This window comes from Megascapheus bottae, chromosome 16 (genome assembly GCF_031878675.1).
Source record: "Megascapheus bottae isolate mThoBot1 chromosome 16, mThoBot2.hap1, whole genome shotgun sequence".
Classification (NCBI taxonomy): domain Eukaryota; kingdom Metazoa; phylum Chordata; class Mammalia; order Rodentia; family Geomyidae; genus Megascapheus; species Megascapheus bottae.
In genome coordinates this window covers 42,868,601-42,888,719 of record NC_143524.1, presented here as the reverse complement: position 1 = coordinate 42,888,719, position 20,119 = coordinate 42,868,601, and the positions used below count along the sequence as shown (strand labels likewise).

At 40.6% G+C, this 20,119-nt stretch overlaps 1 protein-coding gene and 1 long non-coding RNA gene across 4 annotated transcripts in view; one reads left to right on the top strand and one right to left on the bottom strand.

Annotated features, from left to right (window-relative positions):
• Nup98 (nucleoporin 98 and 96 precursor) overlaps positions 1 to 20,119 on the bottom strand; it is a 96,482-nt gene that overhangs the window by 4,816 nt on the left and 71,547 nt on the right. For all 3 annotated transcript variants that reach the window (XM_090348306.1, XM_090348308.1, XM_090348307.1), the window contains exons 23-31: positions 19,330 to 19,759; positions 17,639 to 17,868; positions 15,778 to 16,044; positions 14,373 to 14,530; positions 11,068 to 11,211; positions 9,917 to 10,059; positions 7,446 to 7,667; positions 2,085 to 2,326; positions 1,350 to 1,504 (exon numbers count right to left, since the gene is read on the bottom strand). In XM_090348306.1, the coding sequence (XP_090204432.1) occupies positions 1,350 to 1,504; positions 2,085 to 2,326; positions 7,446 to 7,667; positions 9,917 to 10,059; positions 11,068 to 11,211; positions 14,373 to 14,530; positions 15,778 to 16,044; positions 17,639 to 17,868; positions 19,330 to 19,759 (1,991 nt within the window). The remainder of the gene's footprint in view (positions 1 to 1,349; positions 1,505 to 2,084; positions 2,327 to 7,445; positions 7,668 to 9,916; positions 10,060 to 11,067; positions 11,212 to 14,372; positions 14,531 to 15,777; positions 16,045 to 17,638; positions 17,869 to 19,329; positions 19,760 to 20,119) is intronic.
• Positions 1 to 20,119, top strand: part of LOC150053439 (uncharacterized) — a 48,582-nt gene that overhangs the window by 18,942 nt on the left and 9,521 nt on the right. The window contains exon 2 of the long non-coding RNA XR_016538086.1: positions 14,324 to 14,463. This is a non-coding gene — a long non-coding RNA (uncharacterized LOC150053439). The remainder of the gene's footprint in view (positions 1 to 14,323; positions 14,464 to 20,119) is intronic.

The window sequence follows — 20,119 nt, the reverse complement described above, 5'->3', positions numbered from 1 at the left end:
TATTCTGGAGACAGAATCACATAGACTTTTCTGCCTGGGTTGGTTTTCAATCTAGATCTCAGCCTTCTGAGTGGACTATGTCCACTCTGGCCTTTCTTCCTTTTGTGGTACTGTCCTGGGAATTGAACTCAGGGCCTGGGCACTGTCCCTGAGCTTTTTGTGTTCAAGGCCAGCACTCTTACCAGTTGAGCCACAGCTCCACTTTCAACTTTTTAGTTAATTGGAGAGAAGAGAGTCTCATAGACTTCCCTATCCATGCCAGCTTCAAACTGTGAGCCTCACATCTCAACTTCCTGAGTATCTAGGATGAAAGCCATCAGCCACAAGCACCTAGCTTACCATCTAGATTTTTGTTTGTTTGTTTGTTTTAGGGCTTAGACTTTGGGCCCGGGCACTTTCCAGAGCTCTTCACCTCAAGTGGCTCTGTGGCTCAAGGAGTAGGGCGGTAGCCTTGAACTGAAGAGTTTAGGAACAGAGCCCAGGCTCAGAGTTCAAGCCCTAAGTTCGATCCCCCCCCCCAAAAAAAAAACAAACCAAAAACAAATGCTGTCTGCTGAGCTCTTCAACTCAAGGCTACCATCCTGTAACCTTGAGCTATAGTGCCACTTCCGATTTTCTAGTGGTTAATTCAGATAACAGTCTCATGGTCTTTAGTGCCCAGGCTGGTGGTTAATTGGTGGTAAGAGTCTCATGGTCTTTACTGCCCAGGCTAGCTTTGAACCTCAATCCTCAGATCTCACCCTCTTGAGTAGCTAGGGTTATAGGCATGAGCTACCTCGCCCGTCTACCATCTAGATTTTAATAAATAAGATGGTCTGTCTGTTGTACAATCCATGAGTAGTTTGATGCACATACAGTACACTGGGATTAATAGTGGTAAGAATTAAAGCAGGAATAAAAGGTAAAAAGCTTCTAATGGAAACTCAATTCTGTATGTACAACTGGCTTCTATGCTGTAAGCAAGAGATTCATCTTATGACTGTCTTAGCTAATAGTAAATCAAGACTTAAAAATTGCAACTTTAAAACATGCCAATAATTTATGAAACATTCTCATCTCACCTTGATTTTACTGTATCTCTTCTCATTCTTGCATTTGTCTCTTAAAGACAGGCTGGAAAAGGGCTATAAATAAGCCCTATAAATGGTAGTAAGATTTTTTTTTTAAAAAAGTGTTTTTGTTTTTTGGTCAAAATAGTTACATCAAATTGATCTCACCAAAATGTCCAACCTGCAATGACAATGCTATCTCTACCAGTGAGTTCAAATATATAAGAGGGCCTTTGGTGGTCTCTAAAAATTCAAAGGTCAAGGAACAAAATCAGGTACTGGCTTAAGGAGCTTAGATACCTGCTGAATATGGTGGAGCATTTCAATGACTTGAATATAGTCCAGATAAACAAGTCCAGATGTTTCCCAGTCCTGAATTAGGCTACTGCGCTCTGGAGGTGCCAGGTCTTCCAAAAAGCCCTTCAGAAAGTCATAGTTCTCATTAATGATGGCATCTGGAAAGACAAAGTATTGAACAAAATGTATAGTGTCTCCAAAAAGTATAGAGGACTTCTTGGTTTTAGGTTTCTCTGCAGGTATTTCTGGTATTGAACAAAATGTCCATAAACATTGAAAGAGCTTCATTTTTTGGGGGGGCGGGGGGAGAGTCCTAGGGCTTGAATTTAGGGCCTGGGCATTGTCCCTGAATTTCTTTTGCCCAAGGCTAGCACTCTACCACTTGAGCCATAACACCACTTGCAGCTTTTTCTGTTTATGTGGTACTAAGGCATCAAACCCAGGGCTAGGCAAGCAATCTAACACTAATCCACATTCTCAGCCCAAGAGCTTAATCTTATTTAATGCACATCATAGATGTTGCTGCAAAAAATAACTTTGTAGTTGTTACCTTCTCTTCTTATTCCTTTCAAGCCCCTCATCCTAGCCAAGCTTCTTCTCAAAGGGTTTTCTCAAAGCATAATTTGATTCAAGCTTTCCAAGTCTTATAATGAGCATCATCCAGCCTGAATTATCATGAAGCCATGAAAGTCAGAAGAATTTGGAGTTATTCCGGGAGATTTGAGCCCAAGCACTCACCAGAAGCTAAGTGTCGGATGACAAGTTTGTGGCAGCGGTTCCAGTGACCAGCTTTAAACAAATAGAGAGCCTCCAAATGCTTATCAGATTCCATGTGGGCTCGCACAGCTTTGGCCTCATGAATCCACTCAGCAGGTACACCAAGTTTCTGGGTAAGGAATGTCTCCTTAGCCCAAGATTCAGGGGTCTCCACCAGCTGGCAGTGACGGGTAAGCAGCTCTCGAACAGCCTTTTCACGCATACTACAAAGAAGAGCAAAGCTGGAATGAATACTATCCTTAGTTGTAGAAAACTGCTGAGAGGGCTGGGAGTTTGGCCTAGTGGTAGAGTGCTTGCCTAGCATGCACGAAGACCTGGGTTTGGTTCCTCATTACTATATACATAGGAAAAAAAAGCTGGAAGTGGTGCTGTGGTTCAAGTGGTAGAGCTCTAGCTTTGAGAAAGCTGAAGGACAGTGCTCAGGACTTAAGTTCAAGGCCCAGGACTGGCAGAAAAAGAAAAAAAAAGAAAACTGCTTAGAGTGGCCCTTTGGGGTCTCAAGACTCGTCCCCAGCCTCCAGTCCGGGGGCTAAAACTCAGGGCCTGAGCACTGTCCTTGAGTTTTCTCAAGGCTAGAGCTCTGTCACTTGAGCCATAGCACTGAGGAATCAAACTCAGGTCTTTGTGCATGCTAGGCAAGCATTCTACCACTAGGCCAAACTCCTGGCCCTGGGGGCAGTCTCTTTAGAGGTCTAGATCCTTTGTAAGGCAATTCAAACTTCACTTTAAAAGCAAAGCCAAATGAACGAAAACCCATCATACCATATATCTATCTACCTATCTATTTTTTTTTTTTTTGCCAGTCCTGGGCTTGAGCTCAGGGCCTGAGCACTGTCCTTGGACTTCCTCAAGGCTAGAGCTCTACCACCTGAGCCTCAGCACCAATTCTAGCTTTTTCCTATGTATATGGTACCAAGGAATCGAACTCAGGCCTTCGTGCATGCTAGGCAAGTACTCTACCACTAGGCCAAACTCCCAGCCCAGCATCATACCATATTTTAAGTAAGATAGAAGGGGATCTAAGCATACAATATTCTTTTGATGAAAATTACAATATTCTAGGGAAGGAAGGCTGCCATCTCCCCAGAGAAGACCTTTTTCATTTAGGATCTCTCTTATTTCCTGTCCAGTAACTCTTGCTATCACCTAGAAGATTAAGAACTGGGATAAAGTAGTTCTGCATAGAGTAAGTCCATTGAAGCACATTCCTCCTATTCTTCTAACATGGTCAGTTTAAATTAAAAAAGTTTCCACTAGGATCTCAGGATTGTGGTTTGAAGCTAGCTCCAGCAGGAAAACTCCATGACACTGCTATCTCCAATTAACCACCAAAATGCTGGCTCAAGTGGTAAAGTTCCAGCCTTGAGCAGTAAGACTCAGAGGAAGTACCAAGGCCCTGAGGTCAAACCATGAGACCCACAAAAAGTAGTTTTTATGGGGTAAGCCTCTTGTAGGACTTGGCTTCCTTTTCTCAAGTGATTAGCCTTTTTAATTAATTCTCTCTAGACTAAGGGTCCTTAAGTAATCCTTTTCTGGTTCAAAGCAATAATCATTTTTAGATTAAAACAACAGCAAAAATCAAAACAAAACAAAACTTGGTCTGTTTTCTGTACTCATCAGTCCAAGGACTGAAAAGACTGCTTAAAAAAAAATAAAAGAATATAAATACCCCCCCCCTTTTTCATATTCTTTCCTTATTGGGGGGGGAGTCAGTTGTGGGGCTTGAAATCAGGGTCTAGGCTCAGTCCTTGAGCTCTTGTGTTCTACCACTTTGAGCCACAGCTCCACTTCCAGTTTCTGAGTGGTTATTTGGAGATAGAGTCTCACGGGGACTTTTCTTAAACTCAGGCTGGCTTGGAACTTCAATCCTCAGATTTTAGCCTCCAGAGCAGTGAGGATTACAGTTGTGAGACACTGGTGCCCCGCTCATATTCATTTATAGGAAATGGGACCTTCTTCCCTAAAACCAATTCCTAAATACCTTATCAGCCAGCCATTTACCAAGTGAAATCCCCTGAGTAAACTCAAAAGACCATTCTACTTCCTTTTAAAGGATAGAAAGGAGAAAAACTGTGATAAAAAGCTTTTCACACTTGCACACTTTTAATTCTACAATCACCTTAAGAACACTGAAACTCAATTTCTTTTCTTTATTGTCATATATTTTTTATTGTAATTAGTAGAAGGGTTACATTATATTCACCAGATAGACGGTGCATTATTTCATATACATTGATACCCTTTCTCATGTCATGGTCCCCATTTCCCTCCCCCCACCCCCACCCCTCATCTTGTTTTCCCCCCTTCCCTATCCAATTTCAAACAACCAATTAAGCATATATACAATATATCAGATAACAAGGTGAAATACTGTAAAAATATGAGATAACCAAGGGACAGCAAAGAGATGAGAGATAACATAGTACATTAAGGACAACAATTACTCATTATATGGCTTTTGTTTCGATATCCTGAAGGTCCTTTCATTTAGCATCATACTATCTGGCCTTATGTATCTAGGTTTTGTTCTATTGTAAATCTCTGCTAGGAGAGCCCAAGGTTTCTATGAAACTCATTTTCTTTAATCCAAAGTGAGTAAGCTGGACCCTAAATCAAAGTAAATATATGTTGGATTTACAATTATGGCAAGTCTGACTGCAAAACTCAACTAATGATTTACAGCATAGACTTTCTTTTTCCTTCTTCCCTTTTTGCAGGTCCTAGAGGGTAAAACTCATGGCCCTATGTTCTTACTTGGTTTTTATGCTCATGATGGGTATTCTACCACTTGAACCATACTTCCACTTCCAGTTTTATGCTAGTTAATTGGAGATAATTGGAGATAAGAATCTCATGGCAGGCTTTTTGGTTGGCTTCTAACTGTGATCCTCAGATCTCAGCCTCTTGAGTCGCTAAGATTATAGGTGTAAGCCACTGTCACTCTGAAGATCATAGTTCAACCCCAACATTGAAGACAAAACAGAAGGCCACACATTCTGGTTGTCTGAGTTGGACACTTCAATTTGTTATTTATTAGTTGTGCAAAAGTTAACCCCCAGTTCTATCTTTAAAACAGGGATGATAACAATGACAGCAATTATTCTGACACAGAGCTTCACTCTATAAGGTCTGGCTGGCCTCAGATCCATGATCCTCTTATTCTAGCCTCACTAATGCTCCAATTACAGGTCTGTGCCACCATGCCCTGTGAATAGATTTATTTAAGACATTCTACCTCATAAGTTTTTTTTTATTATTTATTTGTTTTTACCAGTCCTAGGCCTTGAACTCAGGGCCTGAGCACTGTCCTGGGCTTTCTCAAGGCTAGAGCTCTACCACTTGAGTCACACAGCACCACTTCTAGCTTTTGTCTATGTATGTGGTACCAAGGAATTGAACCCGGGTCTTTGTGCATGCTAGGCAAATACTCTACCAGTAGGCCAAACTCCTGGCCCCCTCATAGGTTTATTATGAGCATAAAATGATTAATATATGCAATATACTTGGAACAGAATATAAACATACAAAAACACTAGTAACCAAGTGCCATGTAAATGTTTTTGTTATTATTGTTAATACTTTGTGGCCACCATTATTAAAAACTAAACCAGTCAAGTGCTGGTGGTTCATACCTGTAATCCTAGCTACTCAGATGGTTGAGAATTGAGGCTTATGGTTCAAGGCTAGTGTGGGCAAAAGTCTGTGAAATTTATCTCTAATTAACCACCAAAAAGCCAGAAGTAGAGCAGTAGCTCAAATGTTAGAGCATTGATGTTGAGCACAAATGCTCAGGGACAGCACCCAGACCCTGAGTTCAAGCCCCAAGACCAACACACACAGAAAAACTAAACCCAAGTAAAATCTTACACTGTTCAAACCACTGTGAAAAGGTGTTTCAGGACAGGGAACAGAGGTTCCCTATCCATATACCACAACAGGGTGGAATTGATAATACAGTACAATCAAACAAACAAACAAAAATGGATGTGGGCAATAAGGAAAGGAAAAAGCAGTAAAACAAGAAAAAGCAGTATCCTTCTTCCTGCTCTCTCATAGATACACTAAAGCAGTTCATTCAGCCCTACTTTGCCTAAGTTAATGCTGCTGCTGTCCTCATATCCTATGCCTTTTCCTTTCTCTTCACTTCCCTTTCTTTTTTTTTGCCAGTCCTGGGCTTGAGCTCAGGGCCTGAGCACTGTCCTTTGACTTTCTCAAGGCTAGAGCCTTGAGCCTCAGCACCACTTCCGGCTTTTTTCTATGTATGTGGTACCGAGGAATCCGAACCCAGGTTTTCATGCATGCTAGGCAAGCACTTTAACCACTAGGCCAAACTCCCAGCCCCTCCTTCCCTTTTTTTCCTTCTTTTCTGAGACAGACTCTCACTACTTAGCCCATGCAGGACTGGAACTTGCTATGTTTGGCCATGGCTGTCTTTGAATTCATCACATCTATGCCTTGGCTACCCAAGACCACATCACTCTGGCACCCCCCCCCCCGCCTCTTTCTTTCTTTCATCAGTCCTGGGTCTTGAACTCAGGGCCTGGGCACTGTATTTGAACACATTTTGCTTAAGGCTAGCGCCCTGCCATTTGAGCCACAGGACCACTTACAGCTTTTTGTGAGTACATGGTACCAAGGAATTGAACCCAGGGCTTTGTGCATGCTAGTTGAACACTCTACCACTAGGACACACCCCTGGCACCACATTTCATTATTTCTTATTTCAATTTTATAGGTTTCTTGAATCTTATCTCTAACTGCCTCTTGATCACTACAGTTCAAAGATCTCTTCTTTCTCAGAGCTTTGTGATAAATGTAATTTGGCATGTAATCACAAAATCATTTTTTTTTTTTTTTGCCAGTCCTGGGCTTGGGCTCAGGGTCTGAGCACTGTCCTTGGACTTTCTCAAGGCTAGAGCTCTACCACTTGAGCCTCAGCACCACTTCCGGCTTTTTTGTATGTATGTGGTGCCGAGGAATCAAACCCGGGTCTTCATGCATGCTAGGCAAGCACTTTAACCACTAGGCCAAACTCCCGGCCCCACAAAATCATTTTTAACTGGTTCAAGTAATACAGTATGGGTTGAAGGTTTAAAATTGTCTTAATGTTTATCAAAACATGGCTGGATCTCATGCATACTCCCCTCAGTTACTAGCTCAATTATTTTGGGTACTATGGATCAAATCTAGTTCCTTACTCATTTATACAAATTTCTCATTCCTAAGCTATTATCTCTAACCCTTGCTGAATTGAAACCTAAAAGACTTAAGTCCTTTGGCATTGCCCTACAGAGGTACCCAGTGGGTTAAACAGCTTCTTACCTTGAGTTTTCAATGTGCAGGAAAACAAAGATGGCCCATTCCCAGAGACCTTCACTTTCCAATTGGCCAGCATAACTGGCCTGCAGCACACCTTCACACTGCTCTGAGAGATGGGTATAGTTAAGAGCCCGGAGCACTTCCCACAAGTGCCAACTTAGGCGATAGTCCAAAGGATCTGCAGTTATGCTTCGAGGTTCCAACAGCTGATTAAGATCATAATGTCTGCAGAGGAAAAAAGGCTGAGAGTTATTACACATTAGGTAGCATATCACCTGCATTGAAAAAGACAACTGTTTTGGCTGTGTCTCAGAGGATACATGTCTTCTTATGAAACATTATAGCAGCTTCACCTAGATTATAGATCCTATAAAAAAAAAGACAAAAGAAAAAATAACAAAACCTGGGGCTGGGAGTTTGGCCTATTGGTAGAGTGCTTGCCTAGCTGGCACAAAGACCCGGGTTTGATTCCTTGGTACCATATACATAGAAAAAAGCTAGAAATGGTGCTGAGGCTCAAGTGGTAGAACTCTAGTTTTTTTTTTTTTTTTTTTTGCCAGTCCTGGGCTCGAGCTCAGGGCATGAGCCCGGTCCTTGGACTTTCTCAAGGCTAGAGCTCTACCATTTGAGCCTCAGCACCACTTCTGGAATTTTTCTATGTGTGTGGTGCCAAGGAATCGAACCCGGGTCTTCGTGCATGCTAGGCAAGCACTCTACCTCTAGGCCCCTAGAACTCTAGCTTTGAGAAAGTTAAAGGACAGTGCTCAGGCCCTGGGCTCAAGCCCAGGACTGGCAAAAGAAACAAACAAAACAAAACAAAACAAAAAACCCTTCCTTTATGAGAGACTGTAAGATAACAGGTATATCATTACAATACATGGAGTCTTAACAGTTTTTACTCTCCAAACTATCAAAAAGGCAATGTTCATTACTCTATACTTTACTTTTTTTTTGCCAGTTGTGGGGCTGAACTCAGGGCCTGAGCACTGTCCTTAGAGCTCATTACTTTTCTTAAGCAAGATTACCCTTTTACTACATGAAGTTTTGGGGTGTTAATCTGTTGAAACAGCTTCATGAAGGTTATTTTCTTGTACATCTTGTAGTTTTTAACCTTTAATTCTTATCCTTAATGAGTATTAATTATTGTATAGGAATCCAAATACCTTGGGTTTTAAAAGTATCCCTGTGAAGTTTTACTCCCCTCTCCCCACAACTAAAGCCCAAGGACTTCAATGGTCCTGGATCAGTTTATATGATAAATCTCTAGCTTGCAATTCACAGACATGCAAAGAGCATAAACTCAGCTACTATACCTGTAAACTTTAAAGATCTAGGGCTTAGATTATCAATCTGTAAGTCCCCACCCCCGCTTTTTTTTTTTTTTAATTTGTCACCATGCCCGGCCAAAGATAGAAGAAATAAACATTGATTTTTCTTTTCTTTTTTTTTTGGTTGGTAGTGGGACTTGAACTCTGGGCCTGGGTGTTGTCCCAGAGCCCTTCATTCTCTCACCATTCTTAATTTTTACTTTATGTATTGAATTTGTCATTTAACAAAGCAACTTTTGCATACAATGCATCTTGATCAGTGTCAACCCTTCAACATCATCCCCCCTTCCACCCACCTTTTCCCTTATTTTTTTCTTTTCTGTCAACACTACTTTTGAACAAAAAAATATTCATAGCAGCTTTGCCCGTAATAGCTAAAACCAACAATAACTTGTTCATTAACAAATGATACACAAATTGTGTAAAAATCAACACAAAATAAAAAACCAAAGGACCAAAATTCTGTTGTGCATATTTAACATAGCTAATCTCACAATCATGCTCAGTGAAAGAAACCGGCTACAGGTGAACACACAGAAGCTCAATTACATGGAATCAGAAAAGAGCAAAACTCATTTATAACAGAAAGCCAATTAACAGATGTTTGAGGCAGAGTATTAATTCCTGAAGGGCAATTAGCAAATTTTTTGTGGGGTAGCAGAAATACCTTGGTTGTAATGTGACATTATGGTAATTATCATCAAACTGCAAATTTTTTTTTTTTGGTCAGTTATGGGGCTCAAACTCAGGGCCTGGGCTCTGTCCTTGAACTTTTATGCTCAAGGCTAGTGTTCTGCCACTTTCAACCACAGCTTCATTTCTGATTTTCTGGTACTTAAATGGAGATGAGAGTCTCACAGACTTTCCTGTCCAGGCTGGCTCTGAAGGGCGATTTTTAGATCTCAGGTTCCTGAGTAGCTAAGATCAAAGGCATGAGCCACCACCACCCAGCTTCAATCTAGATACTTTTAAGTCAATCTTAATTAAAATAATTTTTATGGTTTTCTTTCCACCAACTGCAAGTTTTGTTGTGTTTTTTTTTTGGTAAATTTTTAGCAATTTATGGTATATGAGAGGGAAAGGACATATAGGGACACAGGGACTCATAGAGCATTCTCAAGTAACTAAAGCCTAGCTTTAGGTTACCTGTCACTGTAGAGTTTTAGAAGGTGAAAACAAACATCTTGAAGTGGTCTCTGCGAGTGTTGTTCTTCCTCTACCAAACAGCCAGAGCCCTCTAGATATGAAGGAAGCGGGGAACAGGCATACCTGTCACCCTCAGAGGTATTCTGAAGGGGAAGAATTTGACAAAACAATACATCAGCTTGTTAGTGTCATACACTAGAGATGATCATGTCTCAATTTAAATACCTGTATTAAAAATGATGTGATATCCCAACCTTGGCACAGTGGCTCACACCTCTAGGCCTAGTTACTTGGGAGGTAAGAGTGTGAAAGGCTAGCCTGGTCAAAAGGTTCTTGAGATGCTCCTATTAATCAGTAAATAGTAGGGCTCAGTAATTCAAGCCTTCCATCTCAGCTGTGTAGGGAGTATCAATAAGAGAATCATAGTCCATACTAGCCCATTCATAAAAGCAAGACTTTATTTGAAAAATAATGAAAGCAAAAATTGGCACAAGTAGAAAAGCTGCCAAGAAAACACCTTTTGTTCAAACCCTACTTAAACAATTAAAGCAAAGCCAAACCAAACTAAATGACAAAACTGGTGTGATACTTCAAAGGCATCTATGAGAGTTCTAAAACTTTTCTTGTCAAACATATTCCACTGTCTTAATGAACCAGTGAAACTTAAAGATGGGAAGCTACGAGGCAGGAGTGTAGCCTAGTGGTAGAGTGCTTGCTTAGCATTCACGAAGCCCTGGGTTCAATTCCTCGGTACCACATACACAGAAAAGGCTGGACTTGGTGCTGTGGTTCAAGTTGCAGTGTTAGCTTTGAGCAAAAATTATCCAAGGACAGTGCCCAGCCCGAGCCCTGAGTTCAAGCCCTAGGACTGGCAAAAAACAAAAAAAGATGGGGGCCAGTAGTTTGGCCTAGTGGTAGAGTGCTTGCCTAGCAACAAAGTCCATGAGACTCTTGTCTCCAATTAACCACAAGAAGGCTCTAAGTGGTAGAGTAAAAAAGCTCAATGCCTAGACCCTAAGTTCAACCAGCATAACTAATTAAAGGGGGAGGGGCGGGGAGGAAATAGGTGGTGACAGCTCTCTCTACTGAACTTCTGTGGCAAAGCAGAATATCATCCAGGATTCTTGCTTGGTTCTACTGGATACACCTACCTCAAATGCTTCTTCGTACATGCTGAGTGCTCTGGAAATGGAGGCTGTGGGTGGGAGCAAATACCAAAGATGTACAGCAAGGGAGCGTTTCCAATCCAGCTGGGAACACACATTGATTTGCTTTTGCTCTGAGAGCTGCCATACCTGCAGGAGACAAAATCATTACCACAGCTATATTTTACTTTGTTACTCCTGATACCTGCAAGCTATTCATTCACTCAATGTTCTGGTGTAAATATGAACTGTCTCGCATAGGTGTTTGAGGTCTTCAGATGGTGGTAATGTTTTGAGTTGTGGTTGGAACCTTAGGAGGTGGGGGTCCGGTAGGATAGGAGGAGTCAGACCACTGGGGACAGGTCCTTGGGGGATCTACTCCTTGTTCACAGAACCTTTCCTTCTTCCTGCTTTCTTGCTGTAATGAAGTAAGTAGCTCTGTTCAGTGAAATGATCACTGTCATGACCTTCTGCTTCATCATGCCCCAGAAACAAATGCACAACTGACAATGGACTGAAACCTCTGAAATCTAAACCAAAATTAATTCTTCTCTTTAAGTATTCTGTCACAGAGGAAACTAACACACTCATGTAATATTTTAGTAAAAGCATAGATTTGCTGAGCTAAGAACAGAGGAAATTCTTTTTCACTGCTTCACTGCTTATACTTTTTTGTATGTATGTGTACAGTTCTGAGATCTCAGCCTCTTGAGTAGCAAGGATTATAGATAGGAGCTAGCAATTCCTGGCTAATAAATTTTTTTTAGAGAGTAAATTCTGATTAGTTATTTTATTTCTAAAAATTTGTTGTAAGAATGTAATCAATGGGCGAGGAGTTTGGCCTAGTGGAAGAGTGCTTGCCTAACATGCACAAAGACCTGGGTTCAATTCCCCAGTACCACATACATAGAAAGAAGCCAGGAGTGGTGCTGTGGCTGAAGGACAGTGCTCAGTCCCTGAGCCTAAGCTCCAGGACTGGCACAAAAAGAAAGAAGGAAAGAAAGGAAGAAAGTAAGGAAGGAAGGAAGGAAGGAAGGAAGGAAGGAAGGAAGGAAGGAAGGAAGGAAGGAAGGAAGGAAGGAAAGAAGGAAGGAAGGAAGGAAGGAAGGAAGGAAGGAAGGAAGGAAGGAAAGAAGGAAGATGAAAAAGAAGAATGTAATCAAGCCAGGTGCCAATAGCTCACACCTATAAAACTAGCTACTCAGGAGGCTGAGATCTGAGTTGCATTTCAAAGATAGCCCCAGCATAAAAGTCCATGAGACTCTTCTCCAATTAACCACCAGAAAACTGGAAGTGGTGCTGTGGTTCAAAGTGGTAGAGCACTAGCTTTGAGCTAAAGATCTTAGGGACAGTGTGGCCCAGATCCTGAGTTCAGGTCCCATGACCACCACCACCACCAACAACAACCAAAAAAAAGGAAAAAAAGAAAAAGAACAATGTAATTAGCTGAGCACTGTTGGCTCACACCTATAACTCTAGTTACTCAGAAGGCTGAGATGTGAAGATCACAGATAAGGGAGAAAAGAATTTGAGACTCTAATTTCCAATTATCCAGCAAAAGGCTGGAAGTGCAGCTGTGGCTCAAATGGTAGAGGCATCAGCTTTGAGCAAAAAAAGCAAGGGACAGTGCCTAGGACCAAGCCCCTGTAATGGTACACGTGTGTACGTACTTTCATACATGCAACATACACAAGGACACAGAGTCACAAAGGTGTTGACAACTATAGAGAACTTATTTTTGCTCTATCATTCATAGCATGGAACAGAAGTTGGCAGAAAGAATCATGGGTTCGGCTAATAAGGAAGATGGAGGCTGAGTACTGTCAAAATAGATTCCTTGTAATTATGAAAATACAGCAACCTATTGAAATCATTTTGGGAAACAGGGCAGGGAGAGTGGTAAGAGGAATGAGATTGATTGGAATATAGTATAAATGTAACAATGAAATCATACTCTCTACACTGAATGTAAGCTAAAATAAAGTAGCTCAGTGGCAGAGCCTATACCTAGCATGCACCAAAGTCAAACACCAGCATTGCCAAAGACCAACCAACCAAGCATGTTAACGAACTTTTGCTAGAATTTCTCAAGAGACCGGGTTGGGTGAAAATTAACAACAGAAAGAATTATGCTGTACATGGTAGGGTGGTACCCTTGAGCTAAAGAGCTCAGGGACAGTGCCCAGGCCAAGTTAAAGCCCCACGAACCCTCCTCTCCCCCCCAAAAAAGAATTATACTGTACATGAAAAATGTTTATACATAATGAATTAAAGAAAAAAGTTACAGAACTGTGCTTAATTGTTTTGCTTATATATAAACACAAATAACTATGAATACATGTATGCTGATGTTCAGATAGATAAGCTACTTACTTTTATTATGGTATAGGATATGGTATATTTTAATTTTTTTCTTTTTAACCAGTCCTGGGGCTTAAGCTCAGGGCCTGGGCACTGTCCTTGGGGCTTTCTCAAGGCTAGTGTTATACCACTTGAGCCATGGCATCACTTCTGGCTTTTTCTATGTATGTGGTTCCAAGGAATGAAACTGAGGGCCTCGTGTATGCTAGGCAAACACTAGGCTACCCTCCTGGCCATTATTTTATATTTATTTATTTATTTATTTTGCCAGTCCTGGGCACAGTCCTTGGATTTTCTCAAGGCTAGAGCTCTACCACTTGAGCCTCAGCACCACTTCCGGCTTTTTTCTATGTATGTGGTACCGAGGAATCAAACCTGGGTCTTCGTGCATTCTAGGCAAGCACTCTACCACTAGGCGAAACTCCCGGCCCCATAATTTTATTTTTTTTTAATGTAACAATTTTTTGTCTGTGGGGTGCATGCCCTGGGGCTTTAACTCAGGGCCTGAGTACTGACCTTGAGTTGTTTTGCTCAAGTTCCAGTGATCATTACTTTGATCTATAGCACCATTTCCAGCTTTTTGGAAGGTATTTGGAAATAAGACTTAGACTTTCCTGCCCTGGATGGCTTTGAACCTGGATTCTCAGATCTGATTCCTAGGTAGCTACAAGCATGATCTAATTATGCCCTGCTATAATTATTGTTTTGTTTCATAGATAGAGTTCCTCTCCTCCCTATGTGCCCCAAAGCTAGCTTTTAATTCTTCAGCCTCTGTTTCCTAGGGCTGGGATTACCATACCTACCTTTTCAATGTGAAAAGGTTTCTAGTGGCAGTGAACAAAAAGGGCCAGTTACAGGTTAGTGTGCAATTTACAGAGATATGTTTTTGCTTCAACCTTAGCAGCTTTGAATTTGTGAGAAATTGACCTATACAGGAAAGGAGGTAATACCGGTTTTCCAGCCAAAAGGGCAAAGATGCGCAGTCTCTCATCCTGTATGAAACAGTCAGCCTGGAGCTGATGCCAATCTGCCAGCTGCATGGTGAGTAGCTCCCGGACCGATTGGCTACCCACCAACTGAGATAAAAGAAGGGCAAGGCGATGATCCCCTGTTGAGAGAAACAAAAGTTATTTGATTATTACTAAGTATTTATGATCTTCGACACTTGGGGAATCATATTCTTTTTTTTTGCAAGTCCTTGGGCTTGAACTCAGGGTGTAAGCACTGTCCTTGGGCTTTCTCAAGGCTAGAGCTCTAGCACTTGAGCTGCAGCACCACTTTTGGCTTTTTCTAGTACTAAGGAATTGAACCTGGTTCTTTGTGCATGCCAGGCAAACACACTACCACTAGGCCAAACTCCTGGCCCCATTATATTCTTATTCTAGCCCTTAGGAGAGAGGACTTAACATCTTAATAATTTCTAGTAGCAGTGCCAAAATACTGATAAATAACTTAAGTAGAAATATGAAAAATAGTTTAACGTAAATTACATATAGATTACATAATATATAGAGATGAATAGATTCACAGAACAAGTTCTGCAGGTCACTGCATTTATAAAGCAGGAAAACATCCAATTCAAAGGTCTGTAGGAAAAAAATGACATAATTGAAAACATAACTAGAATGAACTATGTAGTAACACAGAGAAATGGGAAACCCCAATCTAAAAATAAGATGTATGCCTGCTATAAAGTGAATGAGTAAAGAACTTTTTCTGGTTTTTTTTTTTTGCTGGTCCTGGGTGCTGTCCTGAAAGCTCTCTGTGTTCAAGGATAGCACTCTACCACTTGAGCCATAGTGCCACTTCTGGCTTTTTCTATGTATGTGGTACTGAAGAATCAAATCCAGGGCTTCATGCATGCTAGGCAAGTACTCTACCACTAAGCCAACATTCCCAGCCTGGGTGAATCTTTTATTCCCATAAGCACAATAATCTCTAAAAAAAAAAAAAAAAAACCTTTTTTTTTCAGTAGTGGTGCTTAAACTCTGGGCCTTGTTGCTGTCCCTGAGCTCTTCAGCTCAAGGCCTCAAGGCTACTGCTCTACCACTTGATCCACAGCACCACTTCTGGTTATCTGCTGGTTAATTGGAGATAAGAGTCTCATGGACTTTAGTGCCCAAGCTGGCTCTGAATCATGATCTTTAGATCTCAGCCTTCTGAGCAGGTAGTATTACAAGTATGAGCCATCTCATACTTGCGAGCAATCTCTAAAATTTTTTAAGGACACAGGTTAGGAACATTCTAACCAGAATGTAGACAAGGTTAGGACTTCCAGTTTATGCAGATTTCTAGTGATTTCTTTAAGGCAATGAGTAGGAAATAGGTAGTAGCACAAGTGACCATATTGTTTACCTGAGTGCTGTGCAAGACAGCAGGCCTCACTGATCCTGTTGCCTGTGAGGTAGCTGAAGACAGCCTCTATAGGGTTGTCTTTTCGGGTTAAGGAAACTTCTTCTTCAATCTGAGGTGCAGAAGTATGGGACAGCCAGCGAGAAAAGGCTCTTCTTCGTTCCAGAATCTGAATGTATTCAATAGGCTCATCCAGCTGGTTTTCAAGTTCCTTCAGATTTCCCCATAGGGCTTCACATAATGTCCATGTGAGGCTCCAGGGCTTCACAACTAACAAAAGACAAGAAAGCAATGCTATGACACAAAGTCTTCTGGTACCAGAAAGACCATCACTCTGATGGTGATTAAAATGTATGAATTAATAAACAATAGGAATACTTAAGTTGATTACCCTGAATTAATTACTTAGCTTTGTTTTTACAAGTTTCAGAAGTATGATTTAGTTACTTTAGCTCATTCTATATAACTTGTAGTTGGGTAACAAAATCTTAAGCCCCCAGTAATATCAGTTTAGATATTAGTAAAAGAAGCAATGAAGACACAGTTGAATAAACTGAGGTAAAAGGAATTAACTGGATCAGAATTCAAATACAGATAATAAAAACAACTCCACAGGCCCAGAGGCTGGTAATCTGAACAATTACAGTTGAAGATGAGAAATTTATAATCCATTTAGCAAGCAAGCAAATAAGCAAACACTGCCTGCTTGCTCCATATTTCCTACTTCCCATCAGGGTATCATCTTAAGACTGGTCAAGACATACATTGTCTTCTTCTGGCTGGTCCTGGGGCTTGAATTCTGGGCCTGGGCACTGTCCCTAAGCTTCTAAGCCTAGCATTCTACCACTTCAGACAAAGCTTCACTTCTAGCTTTTTGGTGGTTAGTTTCATGGACTTTCCTGCCCAGGCTGGCTTAAAATGCAATCCTCAGATCTCAGTCTCCTGAGTAACTATGATTACAAGTGTAAGCCACTGGTACTTGGGCAAGGGATTGGTGGTTCTTAATATCAAATCCTAAGGGTGGGGGTGGGAAAAGAGAACAGAGGCACTTGCTGCATGCGTGTGTCAGTCCTGGGGCTTTAATTCAGGGCCCAGGTACTGTCCCTGAGCTTGTTTGCTCAAGGCTAGTACTCTACCACTTGAGCCATAAGAATTTTCCAAATGTAGAGAAAGATATAGACATCCAAATATAGTAGTCATTTAGAACCTCAAAAATACATACAAGGAAAAAAGGAACTCCACTTTATAGCATAAAACATCAAGAGTATATAAAAAATATCAAAAGCTTCAAGAGAAACACACCAAGTCAAGTAAAAACCTTCCAAAACAAATATAACCTAAAGTAATTTATGAACACTAAGCTAGTACTACAGAAGATACAGGAATCTACATATAGAACATGATGAATGTTATTCACAGTAATTAAGAGCTCTCAAGAAACACTAAATCTATTTAGAATAAGCAATTAGATTAAAACGCTAGCAAATCTAATAATTCAACACAGTACAGCTCCAGGGCTAGGGCAGTAGTCTTGAGCTGAAGAGCTCAGGGATAGCACCCAGGCCAAGTTCAAGGCCCATGACCCACCAAAAAAAAAAAAAAAAAAAAAAAAAAAAAAAGAATGTTCTTTTATTTATTCTCATGAACACGCTATTATTGCATTTCTTATCTAAATAATGGCATCTAAATCCCCCCAAAATTTAGAAGAAACAGTAACTATTTCTTATTTTCCCAACTCAACTACAGAAATTTATAAGCTCAGGCACCCACTTACAAGACTGACATAAGGAAATTTGTCCTAGAAACACCTGCTAATGATCGTACTCCTGAGGCATCGAATGTTAGAAGTATAGTATATACTCACTTGGTGCTTCCAATACATCTCTGGATGCTTCCTTAACCCAGGCAGCATAATCATGAATGACATCAACTCCCACATTGGGGACAATGAGAGGACACAGTTCATCTACATGGACAGTGCTACGTTTTAATTTGAGCTCCAGAGGTGTCTGATATAATTGCAAGTCTTCATCTAGTCGCCTTTGTCTCAAACTGAGTTTTTCCAAATGAACTTTGAATGGGGATTCCGTTAGGCTATAAGGAACAACAAAGAACAAGATAGAAAAAAAGGAAGGTAGCTCACACAAGGAAATAGAGATCAGAATGTTGAGGTTCAAAGGCTAGCCATGGAAAAAATATAGGGAGATCCCATCTCAATCATATGATGGTATATGCTTGTCATCCTAGCTATAAACTTGATACTCTAACCCCAAAGCAAAAAAGAGTTGGGAGTGGGGTGGTAGAGTGCCTTCCTAGCAAACATAAGGCCTTGAGTTCAAACTGAAGTACTGAATTCCTACCCCCTTAAAAATTTTTCCTTATAACCTAACCTTGTTTACTTTTTTTGTGTTCGCTGGTACCATTACTTGAATTCAGGCCTTATGTTCTCATTCAGTTTGCTTATACAGGGGTGGCCCTGTAATATTTGAGCCATGTCTTTAGCCCTGCAAAACGCCAGTTAGATGGAGATGGAATTTTGCAGACTTTTCTACTCAGGCCAAGCTAAGGTTGAATTTCAATCCTTTGATCTCAGCCTGGTGAGAGAATGGCACACCCAGCTTCTGTTTCTTCCTTTTATTTTTTTGCCAGTCCTGGGGCTTGAACTCAGGGCTTGAGCACTAAACTTGTACTTTCTCAAGGCTAGTACTCTACCAACTTGAGCCACTGCATCACTTCCAGCTTTTTCTATGTACCAAGGGACTGAACCCAGGTCCCGTGCATGCTAGGCAAGCACTCTACCACTAGGCCAAAACTCCTGGCCCCTGTTTCTTTTTTATGATTATAAACAGAATGCAAAACATTTCACTATTTTATTGAAGAATTTTGTTCCTCTGAGTAAACTGTATTGAATTTACCTGCCATGCACTGAATAAGCAAAATTATCAATCCATGCATTTAAAGCACGTAGGCTCCTTCAGGCCAAGTCACAACAAGTATGAGAATTAGTATAAGATATAGAACTAGCTTTAATGTATCGTTGGATATTATGGTATCTGTTTCATGAATACTGGGATTTAGGTATGTACCACCAAGCCAGCTAAATTTGAAATTAAACATGAACATATTACTATTCATACAACAAATTTTTCTGCATTATTCATAGTTCACTGTATCTACCATATAAGGTCTAAGATAAAAATGCTGTAAGTAAAGAATATCATTTATACATGAAGAAATCACAATACCGAAGCAACAAACTAAGAAATAAGCTAATGCAATCAAAAGGCTGAAAACCCAAGGAATGCTGCAGCATTTGCTTTGAATCTGTTACTTTTTCAACTGATGTTTGACAATATCATAACTTTTCATAGTTTAACAATTGAAAAAGACCCAATCATTGTAGTTCATGACTATAGAAGTATCTTTTAAAACTGTACTAAGAATAATCTAGAGAGACCACAAAAGAGTAGCCTTGGGTTTCCAGATTATGAATACATTTTTTCAAGCTCAATTACCACAGTGCTTTCTGAAAAAGTATCAAGAGGTGTAACTCACGATTTAACAGCTACAGGATTGGGCAGGAATCCATATTCCATAGAATCGGTAACCTGATGACTTTCCAGTTCATGAGAGCTATTCAGTTGTTCTCCGCTATTAGCAAGAGTCCAGTTAGGGCCCCAACCAACTCGAAATGAGCGTCCCATGAAAAGGGCCATGTCCATCAAGAGTTTCCCCTTGCCATATGTGACAGACTTTTCAAGAGGGACTAGGCCTAGTTGCCTGCGTGTTCCCACTGTCTTGAGCTGAACGTCAGGACTTGGACTGGGCACTGTAAACACTGTGGTCAGGGGTGGAGGGACAGACCAAGGAGATGGGGATGAGATATTCATCAAAGATGATGCTCTGGGAATTCGACATTCTTGCACAGAGGCACTTGGTGAAAGAAACACGCCACTTGCAAATTTTGATTGTAGCAACCCACCAACTGAAATGAGGAGGAAAAAAGGCTCTTAACATAATCTACTGTTTCTTGAGCATCAACAACAAAATTCAGCAAGGATGATATCACTCAATATTTTATCCTTCATCCTTATCTAATGCCAAGGATGACTAGCAGCAAGTAAAGATATTTTTTTTTTGCAGAAATTATTCTTTCAAACAGGAAACCAAGCCAAGAATTCTAATGATGATGATAGTTTCAACAATAAAATGACTACCATTGGTGCTCTAACTTTTGAAAAATTATTTAGCACTTATTTAAAGTAAACTGTATAAGCCATTTCTGTACATTTCATTTTATATTTCAGTAACTTTAAACTGAAAGCATTATCACACTCCATTTTAA